General features: G+C 35.2%; 1 protein-coding gene across 3 annotated transcripts in view; it reads left to right on the top strand.

Moving 5' to 3' along the window:
- The window catches only part of LOC132918179 (homeobox protein cut), a 34885-nt gene that overhangs the window by 9040 nt on the left and 3710 nt on the right, over nt 1-22135 (top strand). The window contains exons 3-11 of one of the 3 annotated variants that reach the window (XM_060979300.1): nt 5488-5661; nt 18248-18429; nt 19341-19471; nt 19547-19714; nt 19846-20305; nt 20421-20692; nt 21131-21294; nt 21361-21503; nt 21589-21980. In XM_060979300.1, the coding sequence (XP_060835283.1) occupies nt 5488-5661; nt 18248-18429; nt 19341-19471; nt 19547-19714; nt 19846-20305; nt 20421-20692; nt 21131-21294; nt 21361-21503; nt 21589-21980 (2086 nt within the window). The remainder of the gene's footprint in view (nt 1-5487; nt 5662-18247; nt 18430-19340; nt 19472-19546; nt 19715-19845; nt 20306-20420; nt 20693-21130; nt 21295-21360; nt 21504-21588; nt 21981-22135) is intronic. The other 2 variants (XM_060979301.1, XM_060979302.1) reach the window with 2 other exon arrangements.

Genomic DNA, 22135 nt, shown 5'->3' with positions numbered 1-22135 from the left:
TTATAAGAATGAAGTCTCAATTCGTCAGTGTCAAGACCGTTTTTTCCTTTCTTTTTTAAAGCAGTCTCCTCCCACGAACGGGTTTTTCTTCTGTTTGATCCGATTTATCACCTATACATACAGCACACGCATACATGCATACAAACACACACACACACACTCACCCATGGCTGTATTATTGTTGTCATTTTTTCAAAACGATATGGCCCATTCACTGGTAAACGCGCGCGTGTGTGCGTGTCAGTGTAATATGTAAATGGACAGAAAAACAACGAGAGCCCGTGGGTATTTTTTTCTAGTGCGACCGGGGATGGTGAGTAGGTGTGTGGATGGGGGGGGAACCCACGCGTTAGAAACAAAAGGGTCCGGACTTGCCCTGCGGAAGTCAAACGCGCGCCGCCGACGTCGACACTCGATGGTTGCTCGGATGTAAAATAATAATTAGAAAATAAATATACCATGCGTATATGTATAATATGTATGTATTTCATAATATATGCATCTATATAGGTAATATATTTAATATACTGAATAAATAATATTATTCCGATAGTAGGTATTTATATGTTTTTCTGAACGAATTTGACAATATTATATAGGTACATATATTGTATAAATTACAAGAAAATAGTGACCGCCGCCACCGCATTCGCAGGTGTTTTATTGAATATAATTAATTAATATACACATAATGGATATATATAGATACGTATCAACCATATGGGTTATAATGCGAGGGGAAAAATCCAATGAGCTCTCCATATACGTCAAAACTCAATATACATAATGCGTCGCAGAGTACGAATGTTTAATAATATGTTTCAATTTAAAAATTCGGCAACAAGGTAAAATGTGTTCCGTTTTTTTTTTGCCGTATATATAGGTAGGAACCTCGATAAAATGAATATTTTTTATATAGGTATATATTATTAAAACCCCGACTAAACAGAAAATACCGGTTTTTTTTTTGTTGTTTTTTACAACGTTAATGAATATTAAGTATAGATATGGAAATGAAAAATAGTGGGTTGACTTTTTTATTTATTGTGTAGAGATATTTTTTTGAAGGGTGTTTGTCTTGTATGTAGCGAAAAAAACCACCCTCCTCTCTGTGGTATGTATATTGTGTAGCTATATGTATACTTTTGGTTTTGGCGTGAAAACACAGGTTATATACGGTTTATTTTTTCTACATATTATACGCACTTCGAAAGGGGATAAACCACGATTTTTATCACGCGCACCCTAATGACTGGTAATGGAGCTAATATGTTTGAACGAATTCCGCGCGATTGGGGGAAGTTGTTTAGCTATTGTCGAGAAGTACCTAAATTCTTGTAAACTTTGATACAGCATTTATATAGCATTCATATTAACGTGCTTGTTAGTTGTTAAACATACGATAGATTAACTTATCGAAAACAAGTATAGTGTAGGACGTAGGTATATATGAATATAATACTTTTTTTGCATATAATTTTTTTTTTTTTTAATATTATTTATATACTGTACCTATATTTATAAAGGGTTTATCAATACGTACAATGTAGGTACATATTTTTTTTAGAAATAATATTTTATAAATTACCTATTTGCATTGTGTGTATATTATTCAATGTTGTTATCTTGTAAAACAGCCGCTGTAAAAATTATCGAGGGCCGGAAGCACTCTTATTAGCATATTACGACCCCGCAGCTATATTATAGGTACTCGTGGTGTTGGTATATTATACGCGTATAGGTTATATATTAAATAATAAACCGAATACGAATAAATTTTTCCGTTCTTTTTGTCTTAAGTGTAGTTACGCCTAATTTGTCAAAACGAACATGCGTATAATATATTGTATGCACGAATAGTTAGTTAACATTAACAGTGCATTATTATTTTTAATAAATGCGCGAACGGGAACAATGCGGGGAATTCAGAAAATGTTTTTTATGTTGCGATGCCGATGGATAGATCCGGTACGTTATAATTATTAATAATAACTTGTAACTTCGTACAAATAATTATCAAAACAATCAACAGTACATTTTTAAAGAAATCTAATTAAAAAGAAAAATGTCGGAGTATAAATATATTCAAAAATATTAATAAGGTATAATATTATCTAGATATAAAAAAATAATAATAATAATAATAATTGTTATTATGTATAGGTATACGAAAAAACTAAACTCGACTTCAGTAGATAGTAGGAAATTATTATATATATATAACGTAATAATTATGTACGGACAATAGACGGACTGACGGAATCGTTCAAGACAGACATCCGTCGTTGTCGAATCGATGAGAACTTAATAATAATAATGACGACGACGATGATGATGATGATGATGATAATAATAATATAATATTATTCGGCGGCGTTGTCCGCTGTCGAGGAGCGGTCGCGAGCATATTATTATTATTGCGAGGACGCCGCCGCCGGGTGATGCACGGCCGGCGGTGTTAAGGAGAGGGCGGGTATACAATTTCTAGACGTCCAAATATCACGGCGCACACATCGTACTATTACATATTATTATATATATATATATATATTATCATACACCGAATACCGATTAAGATATCTCTCTCTCTCTCTCTATAAATGATATAATATTATATATATATACATGCATATTATACTATATATTATAACGTATTGGTATGGGCACTGCAGTGTATGATATGTGTATATATTATAAAGTCCACCGCCAAGGCTTATATATACAAATGTATATAGGTACCTATGTAATAACTAATATGTATGGATAGGTATTATTATTATTACATTATAGTTCACGATCGCGGCCGGTGATGCAGGCGGCGGAGGTGGTGGGCGTGACTGCGGGCGACTGTTGGAAAAGAGAAACGGAAAACGAAAAACGAAAAATGAAAAAAAAGAAAAAAACAATATAAAACCCGACAACAAAGACGACGGGATAGAGAAATACGGAATGGAAACCGAACCCGACGCGTATTTATACAGTGTGTATACCTATATGTCTACCTACACATAGTATATATGGTATATTATATACGTCACATCATACGGGTTTTTATGCACAAACGTTCGTGCGTGCGACAGCAACAGCAGTCGTCGTATAATAATAATAATAATAATAATAATATTTTAATAATATATAATATTATGTACTATATTATCGTGTTTATGTACGAGACGCGACTCTACGCAAACAAACGGCGTCGGCGGTGGCGTTGCCGTGTATATTATATATAGTGGCGAGCAGAAAAGAACGAGAAGAGAATAAAATAAAAAAAAAAATAAAAGAAATAAAACGCCGCCGCCTCACACACACACACACACACACACACACATACACACACACGACGATCTATCGACGGGGCCGGTCCAATGGCGCGTGATACGGTCCAATAGTTCCACCTACTTTAAGACACCTCCCACCGGGCTCTTTTTATATATATATATACACATAAACAGAAGGTCGATTTATTGTTATTTTTATTTATATATTGTTCGATATTTTCTTTTCGCCGTGCGCCGTTGTCCGTCGTTTTTATATGTGTATATATATAATGTAATATACCCACTATTGTGTACGCGTTATTCGGACGTCCCTCCGCGCACCGCCACGTACATGCGATGATGTGTATTATAAATATATACACGCTCGATTGATATATTATTACCCCGGCGGCGGGGGTATAGGTGGAGTCGATATTTTCGTAGCCATTTTCCAAACGCAGTTAATACTCGTATAATATATACCCGCTGCAGCACGTGATATATTTTATTGTTATATAGTATACGTATAATAAAATATTTCAGTGAACACCGCTGCAGGTAAATTATGTTTGATTTCATAATAATAATATATACCTAGGTAAACGCCACCGACTGGTAATAATTATATATACGTGCTGTAGGTAATGCCGCCCGTCAGCGGCGCGGTAAACATAAGTCTGCAAGTCTAAACATGGGCAATTGCCCGGAGCTTTTTCTAAAAGAAAAAGATGGAGGGTGATGAGATGTCTGTCATGTTATATTATTTTTAAATATTATATATAATTGTAGGCTATATAAATCGTAGGATGCAGTATTGAGTATATATAGTTATAGTTCGTTTCGGTTATATTATATTTAATATGATAGAACTGATAAAATAAATATTTTACTTTTTACTATGATATGATAAAAATGTCACTCATCACGCCTTTGCAACGCGTATAGGTACCATATAATTTTAGCGTTACTATTTATTGTGTAATATATATATTATAACATATTACCATTATTATTATTAAACTTTAATAATGTATCTATTAGTATCATATCATATACTCATATAATCTTTTATATTATGGGATAAAATATTTTTAAAAATTCAGTGGGATGAACGTCTATATTTTAACGTACTACCTATATGGCAGGTAATATATATGTAGGTACTAATTTATTTATTATTATGGTCTAGGACTGTTATAAGTTTATATTGCCAGTTGCTACATAGTCCGCGTTATCATCAATCGCATGTTTTTAAAAGTAGCTATATTCTATTATTTTATACCGCTCAAAATAGAAAACATTTATAACTTAATTTTCAAGATTATAATCAAAGCAATTGTGATAAAATAACAAAAGTCAGTTATTATTATACAATTATATCATAAAAAACATCATTATTATAAATGCAACTACACAGTAATAGGTATACGAATTTAATTTAAGAGATTTCATGAGAAATGGGCTTGACGAATCCCGCTTAAAAGTCCTAAATGATCGCTATACAGCTTTTTCAGAAAAAAATAGGCAATGATATAACATCATAACCTATTCCGCAGGTGACATTCAAACAATATTGTTATACATAGAACAGCTTCAGTCGATATTATTATTATATATTATATAGGTATTATAATTCGTATATGCATGCTGTATATTATTATGTGTAATAATGGCAGGAAATGGCATAAATATTGTCTTATTAAAATTGTTTTATTTTAATCATACGGTATGTAGGTATAATATGTGCGCAACCGGATTCGATCGATTCCGCGGCATAAGTGGATATAATAAAATGTAATAAACGACGAGGAAGTCGTCTAGCAAATTGACCCGCGAACCATTATCGTCGCGTAGACCATTATTTTCAATCACGTTCAATACTTAGAACCACGCTGTGTTTTGTATTATATTAGGCATATATATATATATATCACAATGCAGACAGATTATATTACTATATATTATTATTATTCTGAGTGGCCGTTATTACAATAGTATACGGTCGACATGTATTTATACCATCCATACGTATACGTATATTATATATAAAGACCGGATACCAGTGATTTTCTTTGGACTTCTATTGCTGCATAGCTGAAGAATGAAATTTGAATAATGATTTATGTACTTATAATATAATACTATATGTTGTACTTAATAATATAAAATATATTATACGCGTTATTGCTTACAATTTTTTTTTACTATTATCTTTTGACTTTTTCAGAGAGCTACTTTGGCGGAAAAAGAAGTGACTACCCTAAAGGAACAGTTGACCAACAATAAAGCACAAGACACGAACGTCATGACCATGGCCACGCCTCTGAGCAATCACGTCGAATCCACCGAGGATCAAAATAAGACACCTGCCGAACTTGAACTTTCGGCCAAAGAAAAAGAGGTAAACATTTTTGAGCGAAAAATACACAATAATACAATATTACTATATTAGTAAACGGCTTGTTTCATTTTTCACGATAATAATTTATCTATTTATATTAAATATGCCTACGCAGTGTCATAATAATAAATATATATATTAGGTACATATACGATGACGGTTTATTACTCTGAATTACGTGCGAGCGTTTATTGCGCTCAATAAAAAAATATATATATATGATAATAACATATACAATAGACGACTTCCGGCATTTGCTCTCTTCGTGCCGTTTTTTTTTTTTTTTTAATAATAATAATAATATTCAAACACTTCTTATTCAAATATTTGCCTGCCACCGCCGTACCGGATGATGTGTCTTACATATTATAATCTCGTATTTTATCACCTTTCAAACACCTCCATTTTTATTATTATTATTTATAATTCTCTTTATTATATTATTATTATTTTTTAACGAATAAAGGTAACTCCCGGAAATTCCGTAGCAGCAGCCGTTCCGTCGTTGTTATTATTATTATAATATATTATTCTTGAGTCCTATATACATCTCCATATTTAATATTATAAATGTGCGATAAATAAAACATTATTTCCACGAAACAAAATACAACGAGCGTCTGTCTATACTCTACACATGACGACGGAATTTCAAACGCGAGTGTGTGTTTGTGCGTATACACTTATGTGTGTCTTATATAATAAATATATAGACCAATGGCGCCATCGAATCGGAAACAAGGTGCTCGGTGGTCTTGCAGGAGGGGTATATAGTTATAGTATGATATTGTTATGTAGGAACAAGAGTTTGTGTGTGTGCATACGAACGGGGAAAAAGGTAATGGTATACATTTTCCACTTCTATCACGCAATTTCCTTCCGTTTCACGTCCAATCACGCTATTACGTCGGACGCATAATAAGTCTTGTGTGGGTGTAATATACCGAGAACTTTGGGATTGATTTTATTACATCTGCATTTTCAACGTGTATATACAATATTGTGTTATATATTATTATTGTGTGTATATATTATATCGTCGTCGTTGCCGCCGCCGCCAGGGTCTGATATGATCGGGCGAGGCCCTTAAAAATCGAACCCGCTCGACCGGCACGACATGCACACATTGCAAACTATATTATAATATACGATCGTGGAACGTGTATATATATATATATATGTGTGTATAGAGGTATATAATAAATAAGTATAGTAAAAAGACTATATATATATATATATATTTACACACGCGCGTATAATATGTATAATAAACGCGTGGTGGCGGCGGCGGTGATGAGGTCACGGAAATGCGAAGGACCGAATTCGTAGACATAGCGAGCGCGGGGCAAAGTATATATCCCCCACTCACCCACCACCTACGCTGGAGGCTCTTGTGCGCTATTAATGGCCGCAGACACAACGCGCGCAATTTAGTGTTTTAATAGTGTGTGTGTATATATATAATATATACGTAGGTATATTTTACATGTATATACTATATATATATATAGGTACATACCAACTGATCGTTTTATTACGTGAGTGCATTCTTCAGTCTTTTCATCGGTTGAAAATAGTATGTACATATTATTATTATGTGATATATTAATGATATCATCCGCATAATAATACACTTAGCCGAATCATAGCTATATAACTTATATATATACGAATATCATATATAATATTATATAATATCTAACAACAGATAGCACGCTTATTCATATCACTCATATCTCTTAGATATAATCATATATTATATATATATATATATGACATAGACAGGGTGTTGGAATATTCAATAATATAAATATATAATACCATAATTACGTGGCCTTTGACGATTATTGTTTTCAGTCGCGATCGATATATATCTATAACAATACGTCTGAGTGCACGTTCCACTCAATGGCTGTATTATTATTTTTAACGTTGTTTATTGATTGGCAACATTAAATTATTGTAAAGACACATTAAAGCTATGTATAATATCGACTAAAATTCAGCGTTATGCAGCATTATATTATTATTTATTATACACAATTGTTTGCGAATCGAAGAGTGAAAACAGGACGCCGAGCGGAGCCTTTTCAGTCAATATTTAAATGTTGTGCGTTTGTTTTTTAAGTGTTTAAACGCTCAAAGGGTTTTTCGTGTGCGGCCAAATTAGTTAAACGACTTCCCCACCACCGCACCATCCTCTACAGGTGCGGGTGTTGCTATCGTCTCGCGTTGTTGTCACCGTCCATGCCGCATGCCGCACTGCAGCCACCCGCAACCCACTCCTCTACTTCGCTGTTTTCCTATGTACAATATTCTATTTAAATATATTCAGTAAACCGACAATGTTTCTAATTATTAAAGATACACATTACCCACTGTATATATAATATACCTGTTTATAAGTACTATTAAAAAAAATAATTACGAATTATTCTTACAACTCGCAACGAAATAAAAAAAATTATCTGCGTCTCTAGTCATCATCTATTCCGAACTACTAACACAGCATTTAATTTATTTGAACAAAAATGTCATTTTTTTTTTAGATATGCCAAATATAAGTACTATATTATTATGATATATAAGAGTATAATTTTGAAACTTTGAAAGGAACTTCCAGCTGTTTGACACAACACGATTAGCTTTCGTTAATCAGGTTTAATGTAACTACTAAAGTTAAGGCCATCAACTGATGTTAAATTAATTACAATATGGTGATTTAACACCAGTTGATGGTAAATTTATAAGCGTTTGAACAGCGTCGCTATCCCTTTTACATCATAAGTATTATTCATGCGTTATTCTTTCAAAGTACCTATGTATAAATGTACGACAAAATATATAGGTATATATAAGAAACGTGCATTACACAAACCCGATTCATCTAATTGGAATCAATGTATAGACGTTTTAATCGCATAATTACATGATATAAAAGTTAAACTCTTAGAAAAAATCGTACATATTATTATACGTTCAACGTTGTATAATATAATTAATTTTTTCCGCTGCAGTATTGTATCAAATACCATCATCGCCGGCCAAATAATCTACACACAAATGTATAGGCGCACACAAAGATATACACACACAATATATATACTCGTATAATTTATTAATTTAATAGCCCAGTACACACACAACAAAACGACTATACACGATCCCCGCAGTCGCCTTCTCCGTTTATAAGCAAATCCGTCCGCATCTATACTTTTGGTCTCTCTGCCTCTCTCTCCATCGATGATTTTCTTCGCCGACGTTCACTCTACAATGCATACACACAGGCTCGCGATCGCAAACATGTATAAACGCACATATGACGAGTGGTCGCCGAAGGGTAGAAAATGAGGGTTGATAGATGGGCACATAACGTGGTATAACGGCGTATTATATCTGTATATATATAAATATATATTATATGAGTTCGGAACTTCGCATCCTCTCGTCCGCTGTACCCAGTGTTCGGGCGCACATACACACACTCACACGCCAACTACCCGCGTTTCTCGTCCCCACTCTCACATGCGAAAGGGGTAACTCCCACCTACGGGCAACTATTAAAACAATAGACGATTGACGCGGCCATCTTGATTTGAAGATATATCTCCGGGGTTCGGCATCTCATTCCCACACACACACACACACACGTGGCCCGCACTTTAAAACGGGATTGAATTATTGATCAGCTCTTCCACCCTCACCCGATCATACCCCGCGACCATTTCCCACCCTCTTCTGCTCTGTGTCGGTGTCTCGCGCGCTCCATATATATACGTGATACGATATATAGACGGGGCTTCTAATTACGAAATTTCATATTTCATATTCACCCCCTACACCCTCACATCCTAGAGCCTCCACCGTCCGTCGTCGTCGTCTCCGCTCGCGCACATATATACGCACTGCCCGCGTGCTCTCCCTCCCATACTCACTCTTTTCGCCTCATTCGCCGCCAACGTTCATCCGTTCGATCCCCCGAGATACGAAGTCCGTCAAAACCTCACCCTCGTAACGATTGTAAACTCGGTCATTTATATATGTATATGTGTACCACTCTCTTCCGTCGTATCACCTTTGCCGATGCACAATGTATAATATGCGCGGAAACCGATATCTACCACTAATTCCAATACGCTGTCCTCCGCGTACGAGTGTTATAATATATGTATAATTATAGTCCAGTAGATTTTTTTTACGTTTTAGTCTGAAGACGGTGACCGATAATTCGTCAAGAGTGACGTTAGACAACCGAGTGAAATATAACACTTTATTTCGTATGATAATATTAGACTCAGATTACCGAATAACGATATTACTGCCGTGTATCACTATTTCGCCTAAATAATACTCGATGTAAAATTATAAAATTACGCGTACTTGCGTAGTTTCCGATTGTAAAAATAATAAATATCAATGGTAAAAAAAATACATATTAAATGTAATGAGAATAATAACAATAGTTATATCAAAATAAAAGAAAAAGTTTCATGTTTTACGTATAAATAAAGAAACGTGTAGATGCTTCGCGCCGTGTCGGAAGTTATATATATATACATTTCAACGACTATCTATAAAGAAGTTCGTACCCCGCGATTGTTGGCCTCGAAAACTTTCAGTGAGCGTGTATTTCGGTGAAGAACTCTTTTCTCCTTTGTGTATATAATATGCGTAAAACGATATAATATATGCGTATATAGTATATACCATTAAAACACCCGTGTTTACTGCAATAATTAGGTGTATTGTGCGCCAAGTACCGACCGCGTGATCCCATCGATAATATATTTTGCTGAATGTTCAGACCATGCACCGCACATTGTGCCATACCTATATATATATATATATATATTGTTTTATGTACGTAAACGTCCGTGTAATATTTTTATATAAGTAAATGTATAATACGCAATGAGATAAAAACATTAAGTACACGATGGATTTACTATAAATTATCCCGACTCTATTTAAACATATACATGTGTATAACTTGAATATAAATACGATAATACTTACACGGATCTTTAAATTTATATCACGTTAGCTGTATGCATACACTCGGCTAATAAAATCATTTTATTTACAATTCGTACGATGTATTCGTATTTTGTCTTAAGACTCTATATCAATATTATACAGATATCTGTGTAATATAACTATTACATAGAGTGTACATATACATGCGAGTGATATAATAAATATAGGTGTATATCTTCTGGTCGCCGCACCGGTCTTCTAATCTGTTCTCACTGAAGATTTATACTCTACTCGAGATTTCGCTCCACATAGATTCGGTGGTTATGCGGTCATATATTATAATTATTTATACAATATACATACTAATATTTATGCAGGTATATACGCACGTACGATTATATTGTTGTATACATTGCAGTGATATCGCATATATTTACACGTCCATACACGCGTATTACATAATATATCTAATATAATAAAATAAACATCGGATAAATATTAATCACCACACCGTGAATATTACGAAACATGGTGCATGTGAGAAAAAACCGGATGTGCCCAGAAAACTCGCGCGCACTCGTCACACTCGGTCAGCGCGTAAAGGCAATCAATTCATTGACTGTATATATTATATATATGAAATACATCATATAGACTATAGACGCGCAGATGATACATTATATATTATAGGTACGTCGCCGTGTGTGATGGACGTACAATAAAAAATTAAAATATAATAATAATAAAGAACGAAAAAAAATCGAACTATTATATTATGTGAGGGAACTGGTTAAACTGGTTATCGTCCGTTTTACCTATACGCTATATATTATACTATTATTTCGTCGTGGGTAAGCTATACAATAATATATTATTCGCTTAAGGTTTTGACGGTCACCTAATACAGAGTTCGAAATTCGCTCCTCCGCCGAACGTCACCGTGCACGCGCGTGTGTAATGCTCGCCGCAGTAAATTTGAATAATGTCTTTTTACCGAAATCCACCCCCTCGTTTTGCACACGCACATATACGTCGGATACAACGACCCTCTGTTAGGATATAAGTGTGTGTGTGTGTGTGTGTGTGTGTGTGTAGAAAAACAATATACAGTGTGTTACAAACTGACGAAATCCAATCGTCTTTGTGCAGTACGATATTATTATTTGTACCAACGCAACGACAAAACTACTAAGTGTGTTGTAGTACATATTTATCGTACGTTAGTTTTTACACTCTCGGTGAAACTTTTATTGCGTTTTACGGTAGACTAGGACGTGAGTAATAAGTACTTACCTATACGGTCATACTTGTACTCTACGTATTGATAGACGTACATACGGTTCTTGTTCGAACACGTTGTCTTGAAAATAATTAATCACTGACAAATGAAAATCGTTCATAAGCACTCAATATACAATATACGATTACTATAAGAATTTGAGAGATTATTAAGTGTGGAATTACTCAAGTTGTTTCAAAGTTTTCTTAACAACTTTGGTCGAAACATTTTAGACGTATATTTCTATCTGTACATTATAATATTCGTAATATTTACATAAAAACAATAACTTTTCATTTCGTGATTAAAAGATTGATTTATTTTTATTTAGAAACTGTATAATTCTTATACGCAAGCAATATTAACTATACACTTATAATAATATATTGAATATTATATAATATGGGTAAACTTATAACAATTTATTGACGTACGTGTTTTTTCCTTACAACCAGTTTTTACATTAGTGTTACTATTATTGGTTATAATAATTATTTCGCAATGGGTCCTGTCATTGCTGTCAAGGTTTCCATTGTGATACGCGTCTAAAATAAAACAATTAAATCGCTTCCAAAGGTCATAAACTACAGCCAAAACCACATATATTATCGAATGGCGTGTATTATAATATTTTTATATTCTTGACGAATCATTGGCATAGCAGTGTTTGGTTGATAAAAACATAAAAAAAACATACCTATTACTGTTACAATGTACGTATAGGTACTGTACAACTCGTACAGTACCTATATATTATATAATAATTTTACTATGCTATTGACAAATATTCTAAACTGGCACCCTTTCTTCACCACCACCACCACTATCACCTCCACCGTTGTCATCGTCCACACACCCCGTTTCGCAACCGGAAGACGTAATACACAATAAAATCGAATTTCCTTGCCCACGTTTCGTCACGAATGTGCTTTTGTTGCACACACACGTACATACACTGTATACACACATACACATACACACACACACACATACACACACGCAAAGGATTGACAGTGGTTGCGAGTTGCGAGGCGGAGACGCGCGGGAGGTATGGCGGTGGCGGTGAGCAGAGAAGAAAGGTACGGCAAAAGACGGTGGTAGTGGAGGGTTGTCGATGGAAAAGGCGAGGGATATATATCTAAAACTACTTGGCGTATTTTGAATGAGAGCGAATTGATCGGCCCTGTTATGTACATATATATTTATATACGACCGTGTATAGGGATGATGGGTAGAAGAAATATTCGACGGGCGGCGAGAGTGTGATGATCGGTGAGTGTGTGTGTGTGTGTGTGTGTATATATGTTTGTGTATGTGAACCAGCGTGAGGGATGAATATATGTATACGGAGAGAAAAGGGTTTAAACTTGCCGTATCTGTCTAATTGTCAGGGCGCTACCGCTCCTTCGCTCTCTGCCTTCTCCCACGCCGCACTGCTCTTCGCCTTTTATATACGCCTGTCCCTGAAGTAGGGGTGTGTGTGGCGGGCGACGGCCGCGTGGTAGTGATAGGACGTGAGGCCACGCGGGGAAGAGAGGCTTAATCACTCGCCCTGCAGGCTCCGGCGACCGTTATCTTAATGCCTCCGACACCGCCACCGCCGCCACCACCACCACCGACGCCCTTGTCAGACGCGTATATACATACGACATGTATACGTGCACACGTTCGTCAGTCGATTTCCGAATCCCTTCATCGGCACTTGTCGATATAATCAATAAAACCGTGTTCCACCATGGTCGCCTTTTGTTTTCTTCCCCACCGTTCGATCGTTATTTCCCCCGCGGTGTACTATTATAATATACATATATGCATATATTATAACGTATGCACAATAATATACATGGACCAGCTCTTTTCGCCTGTCATCCCACCACAACCGCTTCCGTCTTTCATACTATACATCGTGACTCGTTGTTATATTACACAAGCAATCTGCTGCAGGACAGCGATTTTGATACGTTTCCATATTGTGTTTCTTTTTTCTGAAATCGTACACAAAAATGTATATAGAATAAAATACCTTTAGCGCCTCTAAATTATTTTTGTGGTATCGGCACCGTTTCAAATTATATTTCTTGCTCTGTATCGCGTGACAACAATTATTATTAAAAGGTGTACAGTATATTATGTACTCATATAACAATATATATATATAATATATATATAAGTACGAGTTTATAATATAGAAGTAATAGGACACATTGAACAAACATTATAATTCACCAATACCTCTATATCAAACATACGTATATATAATTTATTCTCTGATGGTGTACTTATGTGCTCACCGCGTATAAATTATATACTTTTTTGTTGTGGGTACATTTTTATGAACAATGACCGTTTTATGGAAAGATATTACATAACATCTGTCACTTTCGGTTTCTTGCACGCATAGAAACCTGACGGTCTTTGATGTTCTCGGAAAAATTAAAAATTAGCACTCGGCACCGACTTCAAACGACAGCTTTTAAAATCGCCCGATGTCGTATTAATAATATTTATAAATAAATGTTTCTTTTGTTTCGCGCGCACGTAAAAATAACAACAAAGTAAAAAACACGAATTGAAAAGAGCTGGGGTGGACAAAAAATAAATAAATAAATAAGTAATTCAGAGCTAAAACTGCGGCGAGAATCCTGATGGCAAAATCCCAAAATCGAGCCGAAAATTAAAAACCATATCAAACAGGCACGCGGCATAATATATTGTTGGACAATAGACAAAAAAAGTGTAAGAATATAATATTATGTATATAATATATATACAGGGTCTTAAAAATTTAGTGTGACAAAAATGGTAAAAGTTTGTTCATACAACATCCCCATCATTTAAGTGGCACAACATTTATTTACCCTATATATTTTAAGTCCGTTAAACGATCGTGTGGTCATTTGGCCGGGCGACTATAGCATCATAGTGTGCCGGAGGTGGTTCTCAAGAACGTTCGTTACACATTATGCGAACGGATTTTCACACCCCCTCGTCGATCGATTTTTCTCAGCGACGTACATCATATGCATGCATTATGCATATAAACATAATATACATACGTCATACATACGCATATTATATTATTATATGAGAACGGCCTCTTGCATGCGTAATTATTATTATACACAGTATACAAAACACCACCACTACCACCACGTGCAGCGGTTAAAAACGATATGTCGCCGGGCAAGTACTCGGTTGCGGGGGTGCGCGTTCTAGAGACCCTGAGAAAAAGGATCTCATCCGGTGCTAATGAACACCGCACACGGAACCCGTCGTCGACGGTCTCACGAATTCGGGTTTTTTTTCGCCATATGGGCGCTCGCGCGATACGAACCTATACATAATACGGTGGCCATATTATCGTATACAACATAATATTATCTTACTCTTCGAACACGACGTGTTGTTCACCAAAATCAATGAAAAATAGTATGCCAGACCCACGCACGCACGCACGCACGCACGTACACACATACACATGCCGAATTAATAATTACACGCGTCTTTTTCCTTGACAGACGTTGTTCTCGCGCGCGCTCGCGGAGGACGGTGTGCATACGTATCCGAACGGGACACGGTCGGTTGATCTCGAACAAACGAGCCTGCAGTGTACACACAGGCGCGTAACAATAGTGTGTTGGTTTGCGTTAAAAACGTAATAGATTTTAATGAGGAAAAAACAATGGATGGAAAATAACGACGTTTGTGTGTGTATAGAAAATCTGAAATATCACGAAAATGCGCAATGTAACAGCAATTACGATAATGTATAATATAATAAATATATTGTATTATTATTATTATTATGTATCGTCGTTATATTATACTGTACCTAGTGCATCTATAGTTGTTATTATTATTTTATCCGTACAAAATAATATAATCCCATAGATCGACGACGACCGTTATTGCGTTACACATGGGATCGATAACCGGTATATTACAATATAATATTATACGATGGCGAATGTCGATTCCGATAACCGGTTCCTCCTCGCAAACAAACGTGTCGGATTCGGGTGCGGGAGTCGCGGCGGTGCTTGGCTTCAAACATTTATTATTATTTTTTTTTCTGAAGTAATTAGAGTCTTGTGAATGTCCCACGCGACCCTTGCGAAACGGTTTGGGGGTGTTTTGTATCGGCGTATGGGGTGCAGACGAAATTAATTGTAAGCGCGCATATTATACGAGTATATCCGTACGAATCGATATGCAAAATAATCAGTTTCTTTCGAGGGTGGTCAAACACACTGACGAGATTTATGCGTGTGCGAGTGTGCATGTACACCCCACAGCCGCCGCGCTGTGTAACGAAGAGACGCTGTATACAAACGACGTCCTGATTTTTGATGGCGTGTATATTATTATAATAATATTATATATTGTACGATGTACGTTTTTACAATCTAACATTATACGATCGGATCACACTGGCAGCCGACAATATATATATATATACATTGCATTATGTATTCGTCGTATTATTATATTATATTTCTGTGAGGCAGACCCACCAAGGTGACCTTGTAGTTTAGACAATTTTCGGATTATATCGACGTTATTATATTAACAGACAAATAGTTATAAAAGCACAGGAAACAGGAAACCGATGATTTTTTGACATCCCAAGATTTATTGCAGTTAGTCAATTGGAACAAATTACGGGCTGACCCGAACAACGACTTCTGTTTCGCTTTAATACGATTTTCCTTTGCGTTTATAATTCCACAACTACTATTACTAGTTACTACTACTTTACTACTACTATAGTTAAAAGTTATGTTACGACTTCTACTACTAATACTACTACTACTACTTCTACTGTCTACTATTGCCATCGTATATAATATACATCAGGCCATCGTCGTGGACCCCCCGCCATAACTACTCGTTCGCGTGATGTTTATTCATGTGAGCAGTGTAATAATTTTAGGTTGCTACTTCAGCGTGTGCAGTTGTATATATATCGATGCCGACGATTCTCTCGTTTTATTTTTATTTTTTCCTTTCGGTCATTACTCAATATAATAACATTATACATCGAAATACCGGCTAATGAGCCTCATTTGATGCATCCTTTCGGCGGCCATGTTTGATTCTTCTCTATAAAGTTTCGTTGTTTGCTAACGTTTAATTGTCTAGCTACGATGTATTCTGTGTGTATATACCTATCCTATATATATATATATATATGTGTGTGTGTGTGTGTGTGTGTGTATGTGTGTGTGTGTTTACCTTCAGTGGTGATATATAATCGGACAAACACTTTTATCTGTTTTTTTTTTATTATTATTAGTATTATTATTATTATTATTCGTTAACGTCATAAAACCTGCAAACGATGAATACTGCTTCGACGACCCACTAGTGTTTGTGTGTATCTATCTAATTACAAACATTTGTATTCCAATCTTTATTGGCGTTGATACCGACCGCAAACAAGCGTCGGGGAATTTTCGTGCGTATAATTTATTCGACGAGAGTATATCATAATTTTTTTATGTATATATTTATTATACACTTAGATGTAGACATTTTTTTTTATTCAGCTCAAATAAATGCTGTTCGACAAGAACGGTTTATATTATTATATGTAGGTTATACCTGCAATGAGTGTGTATAGTAGCTGCAGTGTGTTCAGGTTTGGACGTTCGTAAAATGGATTTTCAATACGTTTAATGGAAAAAGCGTATGTATGTTGTTTTTACACCCATCGCGTATATTATTTAAGCTCGGTATACGTGGTAAAATAAAAGGGCGAGAGAAAAAAGTGTAATCAATCCTGATGGATACAGACGCGCATAATAATGACTATAATTGTTGAAGAGAAAATCGGAAACGTCTGTCTGTCTGCACGCGGAACTTTTCCTTCATGACTAACACTATGGAACAGACTGGAGGAGGGACCTTTCAGAAAACAGAGCGCACTCGGCTCCCTTTAGTGTATCTCGTTACGGGCCGTTAATATTAAAATAAAAAGAGAATAAGGAATTGTTGTAATAATAATAATGTAATTACTGTAGTTTGATATCGAACACTCGCGCACGTTTTATGATAATTAAAAAACATATATACATAAACATTTTATATATTATTATGTATACACAAGGTAAATAGTTCTGTTTCGTGTCTATGCGCCATAGGCTATCGGTGGCGACAACGGTTTTCAGTAATTAACCGGGACGCTCTTAACGGGTTTTTGATGCAAATTGTATAAACAATAATTTTTTAGGACCCCTTATGCTTATAAACGCCATCTTGGATATCGATTGTGTTTATTATTATACTCATTTCTACCACCCTCTATATTTAAATATTTTTTTTTTTTAGATTTCACAATTGGTGGAGGATGTACGCAGACTGCAATCTAGTATCGGTAAACTACAAGATCATACAGCAAAAGAGATTGCCAGACTTGAGGAAGAGTTACATGACAAAAGACAACACATTATGAGACTTGAAGCCAGATTGGACGCTCAGAGAGACTACGAAGAAGTTAAACGACAGCTATGGTGAGTGACAAAATTTTAGGAATTCGATTGAATAAAATATTACAAGACACAAGAATCTCAAAGTTGAAAACGTTAATTTTCTGTTTTTGGCACTTTTTCAATTTACACTAATTGTTTAATTTTTGGCATACCGGCCAAATTACACCATTTTTTATGATCCAAGAATATTTTTTTCATAATCGTCCATAAGTCTTCTTATTTATTTTTGCATCTAGCAATTTAATATGTTCAACAGGCCAATTCAATTTTAGTGAGTTCCAATTCAATGCAACAAACTAAAAATACGTTTTTCGAAACATTGTATTATAAGAATGTACTATAATATAAATTATAATACTTCATATTATATAGGTACCTACGTTAATACGTTACATAATAAACAGCGTTTGTTTGAGCCAACGAAAACACGATAAATACCTTGTACCAGTTGTACTTCAATCTCAATATTTCCTACACATTAATGTGTGCACGTGGGCAATGGTGGTTTTTTTTAATGATATTTTAGATCACTAATATTATAGATGCATTCAAAAATGTTCAACTGATAAATACCACTTGTTAATAAGAAATATGCTGTGGTATTTTTTTTAAAATAAATATAAATATACAACTAAAATATTTTTTGACATCAATGCCGATATTTTAAAATCATGTGGATACAAACTAGTTTATTAAAACAAAATCTGGTATGCGAGGATAGGAAAAAATGTCATCGATATTAATTATATGGAACGGAAAGATGGTTATCGATACAGAATCCTCTTTATTTCTAATGTCAGCGGGGGGCTTACATAGTAAATGAGTCATAACGCTAATGAAATATTCGTTTGCTTAGTGGTTTTTCACAATAAACGTGAATAACGGTGATAAAAAAAACTATTATTTGATTTTTTTTATTATGTATATTTTAGTGTACTGAAGGCCGTTGAATGTTCAGACGACCGTAATAACAAGTCACCAAACAACAACAAATCTGAAAATACACAAAGCACATCGCCTCAACAACAGAGATCGTCTTGCAGTCCTGTGCCTGAAATTCAAAGTAAGTGAAACACTGCAATATTATAATAGATCCCATTAGTAGCATCGCTAAAATGGCCGTCTGTCTGTCTTACAGATGATTTTTCAGTTCCGGTGGCCCCACCCCCTCCCGGGCTACAAAACGTCGAACAGTTTGGCCCGATACTCGGCGAAGAGATCGTGGCCAACTGGCGAAGATCCCTCGAATGCAATAAATATGAACAAAAGAAAGTCTATACTTCTCCAAACCGACATGAAACTACCGGTAAGGAAAAGTTTAGACATGTTCTTGAAATGAGGGGGAGGAGGCCTCGAGAATTGTTATTTTTTTGTAGTTAATACGTGTATGATTATTTAAAAAAAATCCTTTAAATTTTTTTTATAAATTAATTTTAGACAAGGAAAAGTCACCTGGTCTAGAATCAATCAAAACACCACCTCCGAGCACGTCTCCAGCACCTACTTCACCATCTATCATGGTTCAACCTACGCGATCTGCTAGTAGGTCCGGAACACCATGTAAATCACCAACAAGTGAATCAAACAGTTCACCACGACTTAACAATAGTTCTCCACACAACAATAACAATAACCCATCTCAGTTGAACAACAATAACAACAACAACAACAATATCCCTGCAGGCCTCATAAACGGTCTCTGTGGTCTTAATGTTGGTCTCAACAATAACATTTTAGGACCTGCTGGTGCTTTAGGCTTTGACTTGATAAAGTCGCCTTTTGATCACAGGTCTCCTTATCGATTTGGAGATGGTGATTGTACAATGGTTGGACGTTTTGGTGAATCACTTATACCGAAAGGTGATCCTATGGAAGCTAGACTCCAAGAAATGCTTAGGTAAACAAAATTATATATAATTAAAATTAGTTAATATAATTACTTAAGTATTTTTATTAATTAATTTTTTTACATGATTAGAAAATAATTAAAAATATCAAAATGTTATTTTTAGGTATAATATGGACAAATATTCTACCCAAAACTTGGATACATTGCATATAGCTCGTCGCGTACGTGAACTACTATCCATCCATAACGTGGGCCAAAGGTTGTTTGCCAAATATATTCTCGGACTTTCCCAAGGGACCGTCAGTGAATTGCTGTCAAAACCTAAGCCGTGGGACAAGCTGACCGAAAAGGGACGTGATAGCTATAGGAAAATGCATGCGTGGGCATGTGACGAGAACGCGGTTATGCTACTCAAGTCGTTGATACCGAAAAAAGGTATGGTGTTCCGAAGCGATTATAGTTAATTTAACCCCGAGAAATTCCATTAATCAAGACCATTCAAGTAGGCAAACACGAGGGGTCAAAAGTCCGAAATCAATTAAGTTCTTGTTTTACGTAGTAGATGAAGTAATCTGGGGGCACTAATTAAAACCACGAAACTTACCAGAACCCCTCTAAACAATTGTGGTCAATAGGGTCACCGTGAACCCATGGAAATTATCAATGTTAAAAAGGAATAAATCTTTGTCAAGATGTATAAACGTACAATTTTACTATTGGTTTAACTAATTCAGAATAATTCTAAATAGTTGGGGGTGGACAAAAGTCGAGAAGGGGATTAGTGTTTAAGAATAGTATCCCTTTATGCAAACTTGTTGGGTGTAGGTCATTAGGGTTTATCAAAGAAGGACTCCTTGTACTCATTGATTGCAGGTAAAGACTCTGGCATACCAACGGTATTGGGAAGAACTGAAAATGACGTCACCGATGAAAGAATTGTACACATATTAAATGAAGCGAGTCAAATGATGAAACCTAATCAACAGCAAGACGATACTCAAAGCAATGATGAAAGCACTTCACCAAATCAATTAATTGTAATTATAATTTTTATTTTACTTTTATATATATAACTTTGTATTAATTTTAATAACTTTGTACAGAGGAGCACTTCTCCGTCCAGACAAAGACCCAAAGAAGATATACCACAAGAACAAGTGGCCCGACTGTATCAAGAAGAGCTATCTAAAATCATGGGCAAACGTTTGGAAGATTCTATGAGAAGCGGTGAACAGCCATTTGCGGGGTGAGTTTAGTTGTCATTATTCTTATTATTATTTAAATTTTTAAATTGATAATTTCGTGATTATTAATATCAAAATAATTTTTAGTTGGCTATTCCCTCATTTCTTCGGAAATCATACCGGCAACCACGATGATATTCGAACTGCATTAGATGCTTATCACCGAGAATTATCAAAGTTACAAAACTGCCCACAGAGCCAATTGTCAGGATTATTAGCTCTTCAACAACAAGCTGCCGTTGCAGCAATGTCGAACAACAACAACAATAACAATAATAATACCATACAAGGAACCGGTATGGCTCAAGACTTGTCTTTACCAAAAGACAGAAAAGATATTTACCCGTTTGTTCAACGAAAAGATTTTGCTGTTAAAGTAAATGGGACTGAGGTTTCAGACAAAGAGTCTGAAACTGTAGCAGAAGCAATGAAACAAGCCGGAAGTGCTTTTTCGCTTGTACGACCTAAAACTGAACAAAGTGAGTTTTTTGAATAATTTAAATATAATATTACAAAAAAAAGTAGTTTAATAAAGCTATATATTATTATCTACGTGCATACAGTATGTCTCCTATGTATAAATTATATAATGTATATTACATGGTATATTTATATTTATTTTTGTTCAAATTAG

The sequence above is a fragment of the Rhopalosiphum padi genome, chromosome 1 (genome assembly GCF_020882245.1).
Source record: "Rhopalosiphum padi isolate XX-2018 chromosome 1, ASM2088224v1, whole genome shotgun sequence".
NCBI lineage: Eukaryota > Metazoa > Arthropoda > Insecta > Hemiptera > Aphididae > Rhopalosiphum > Rhopalosiphum padi.
Note: the sequence above shows the minus strand (reverse complement) of the source record. Positions and strands in the feature narration are given on the sequence as shown.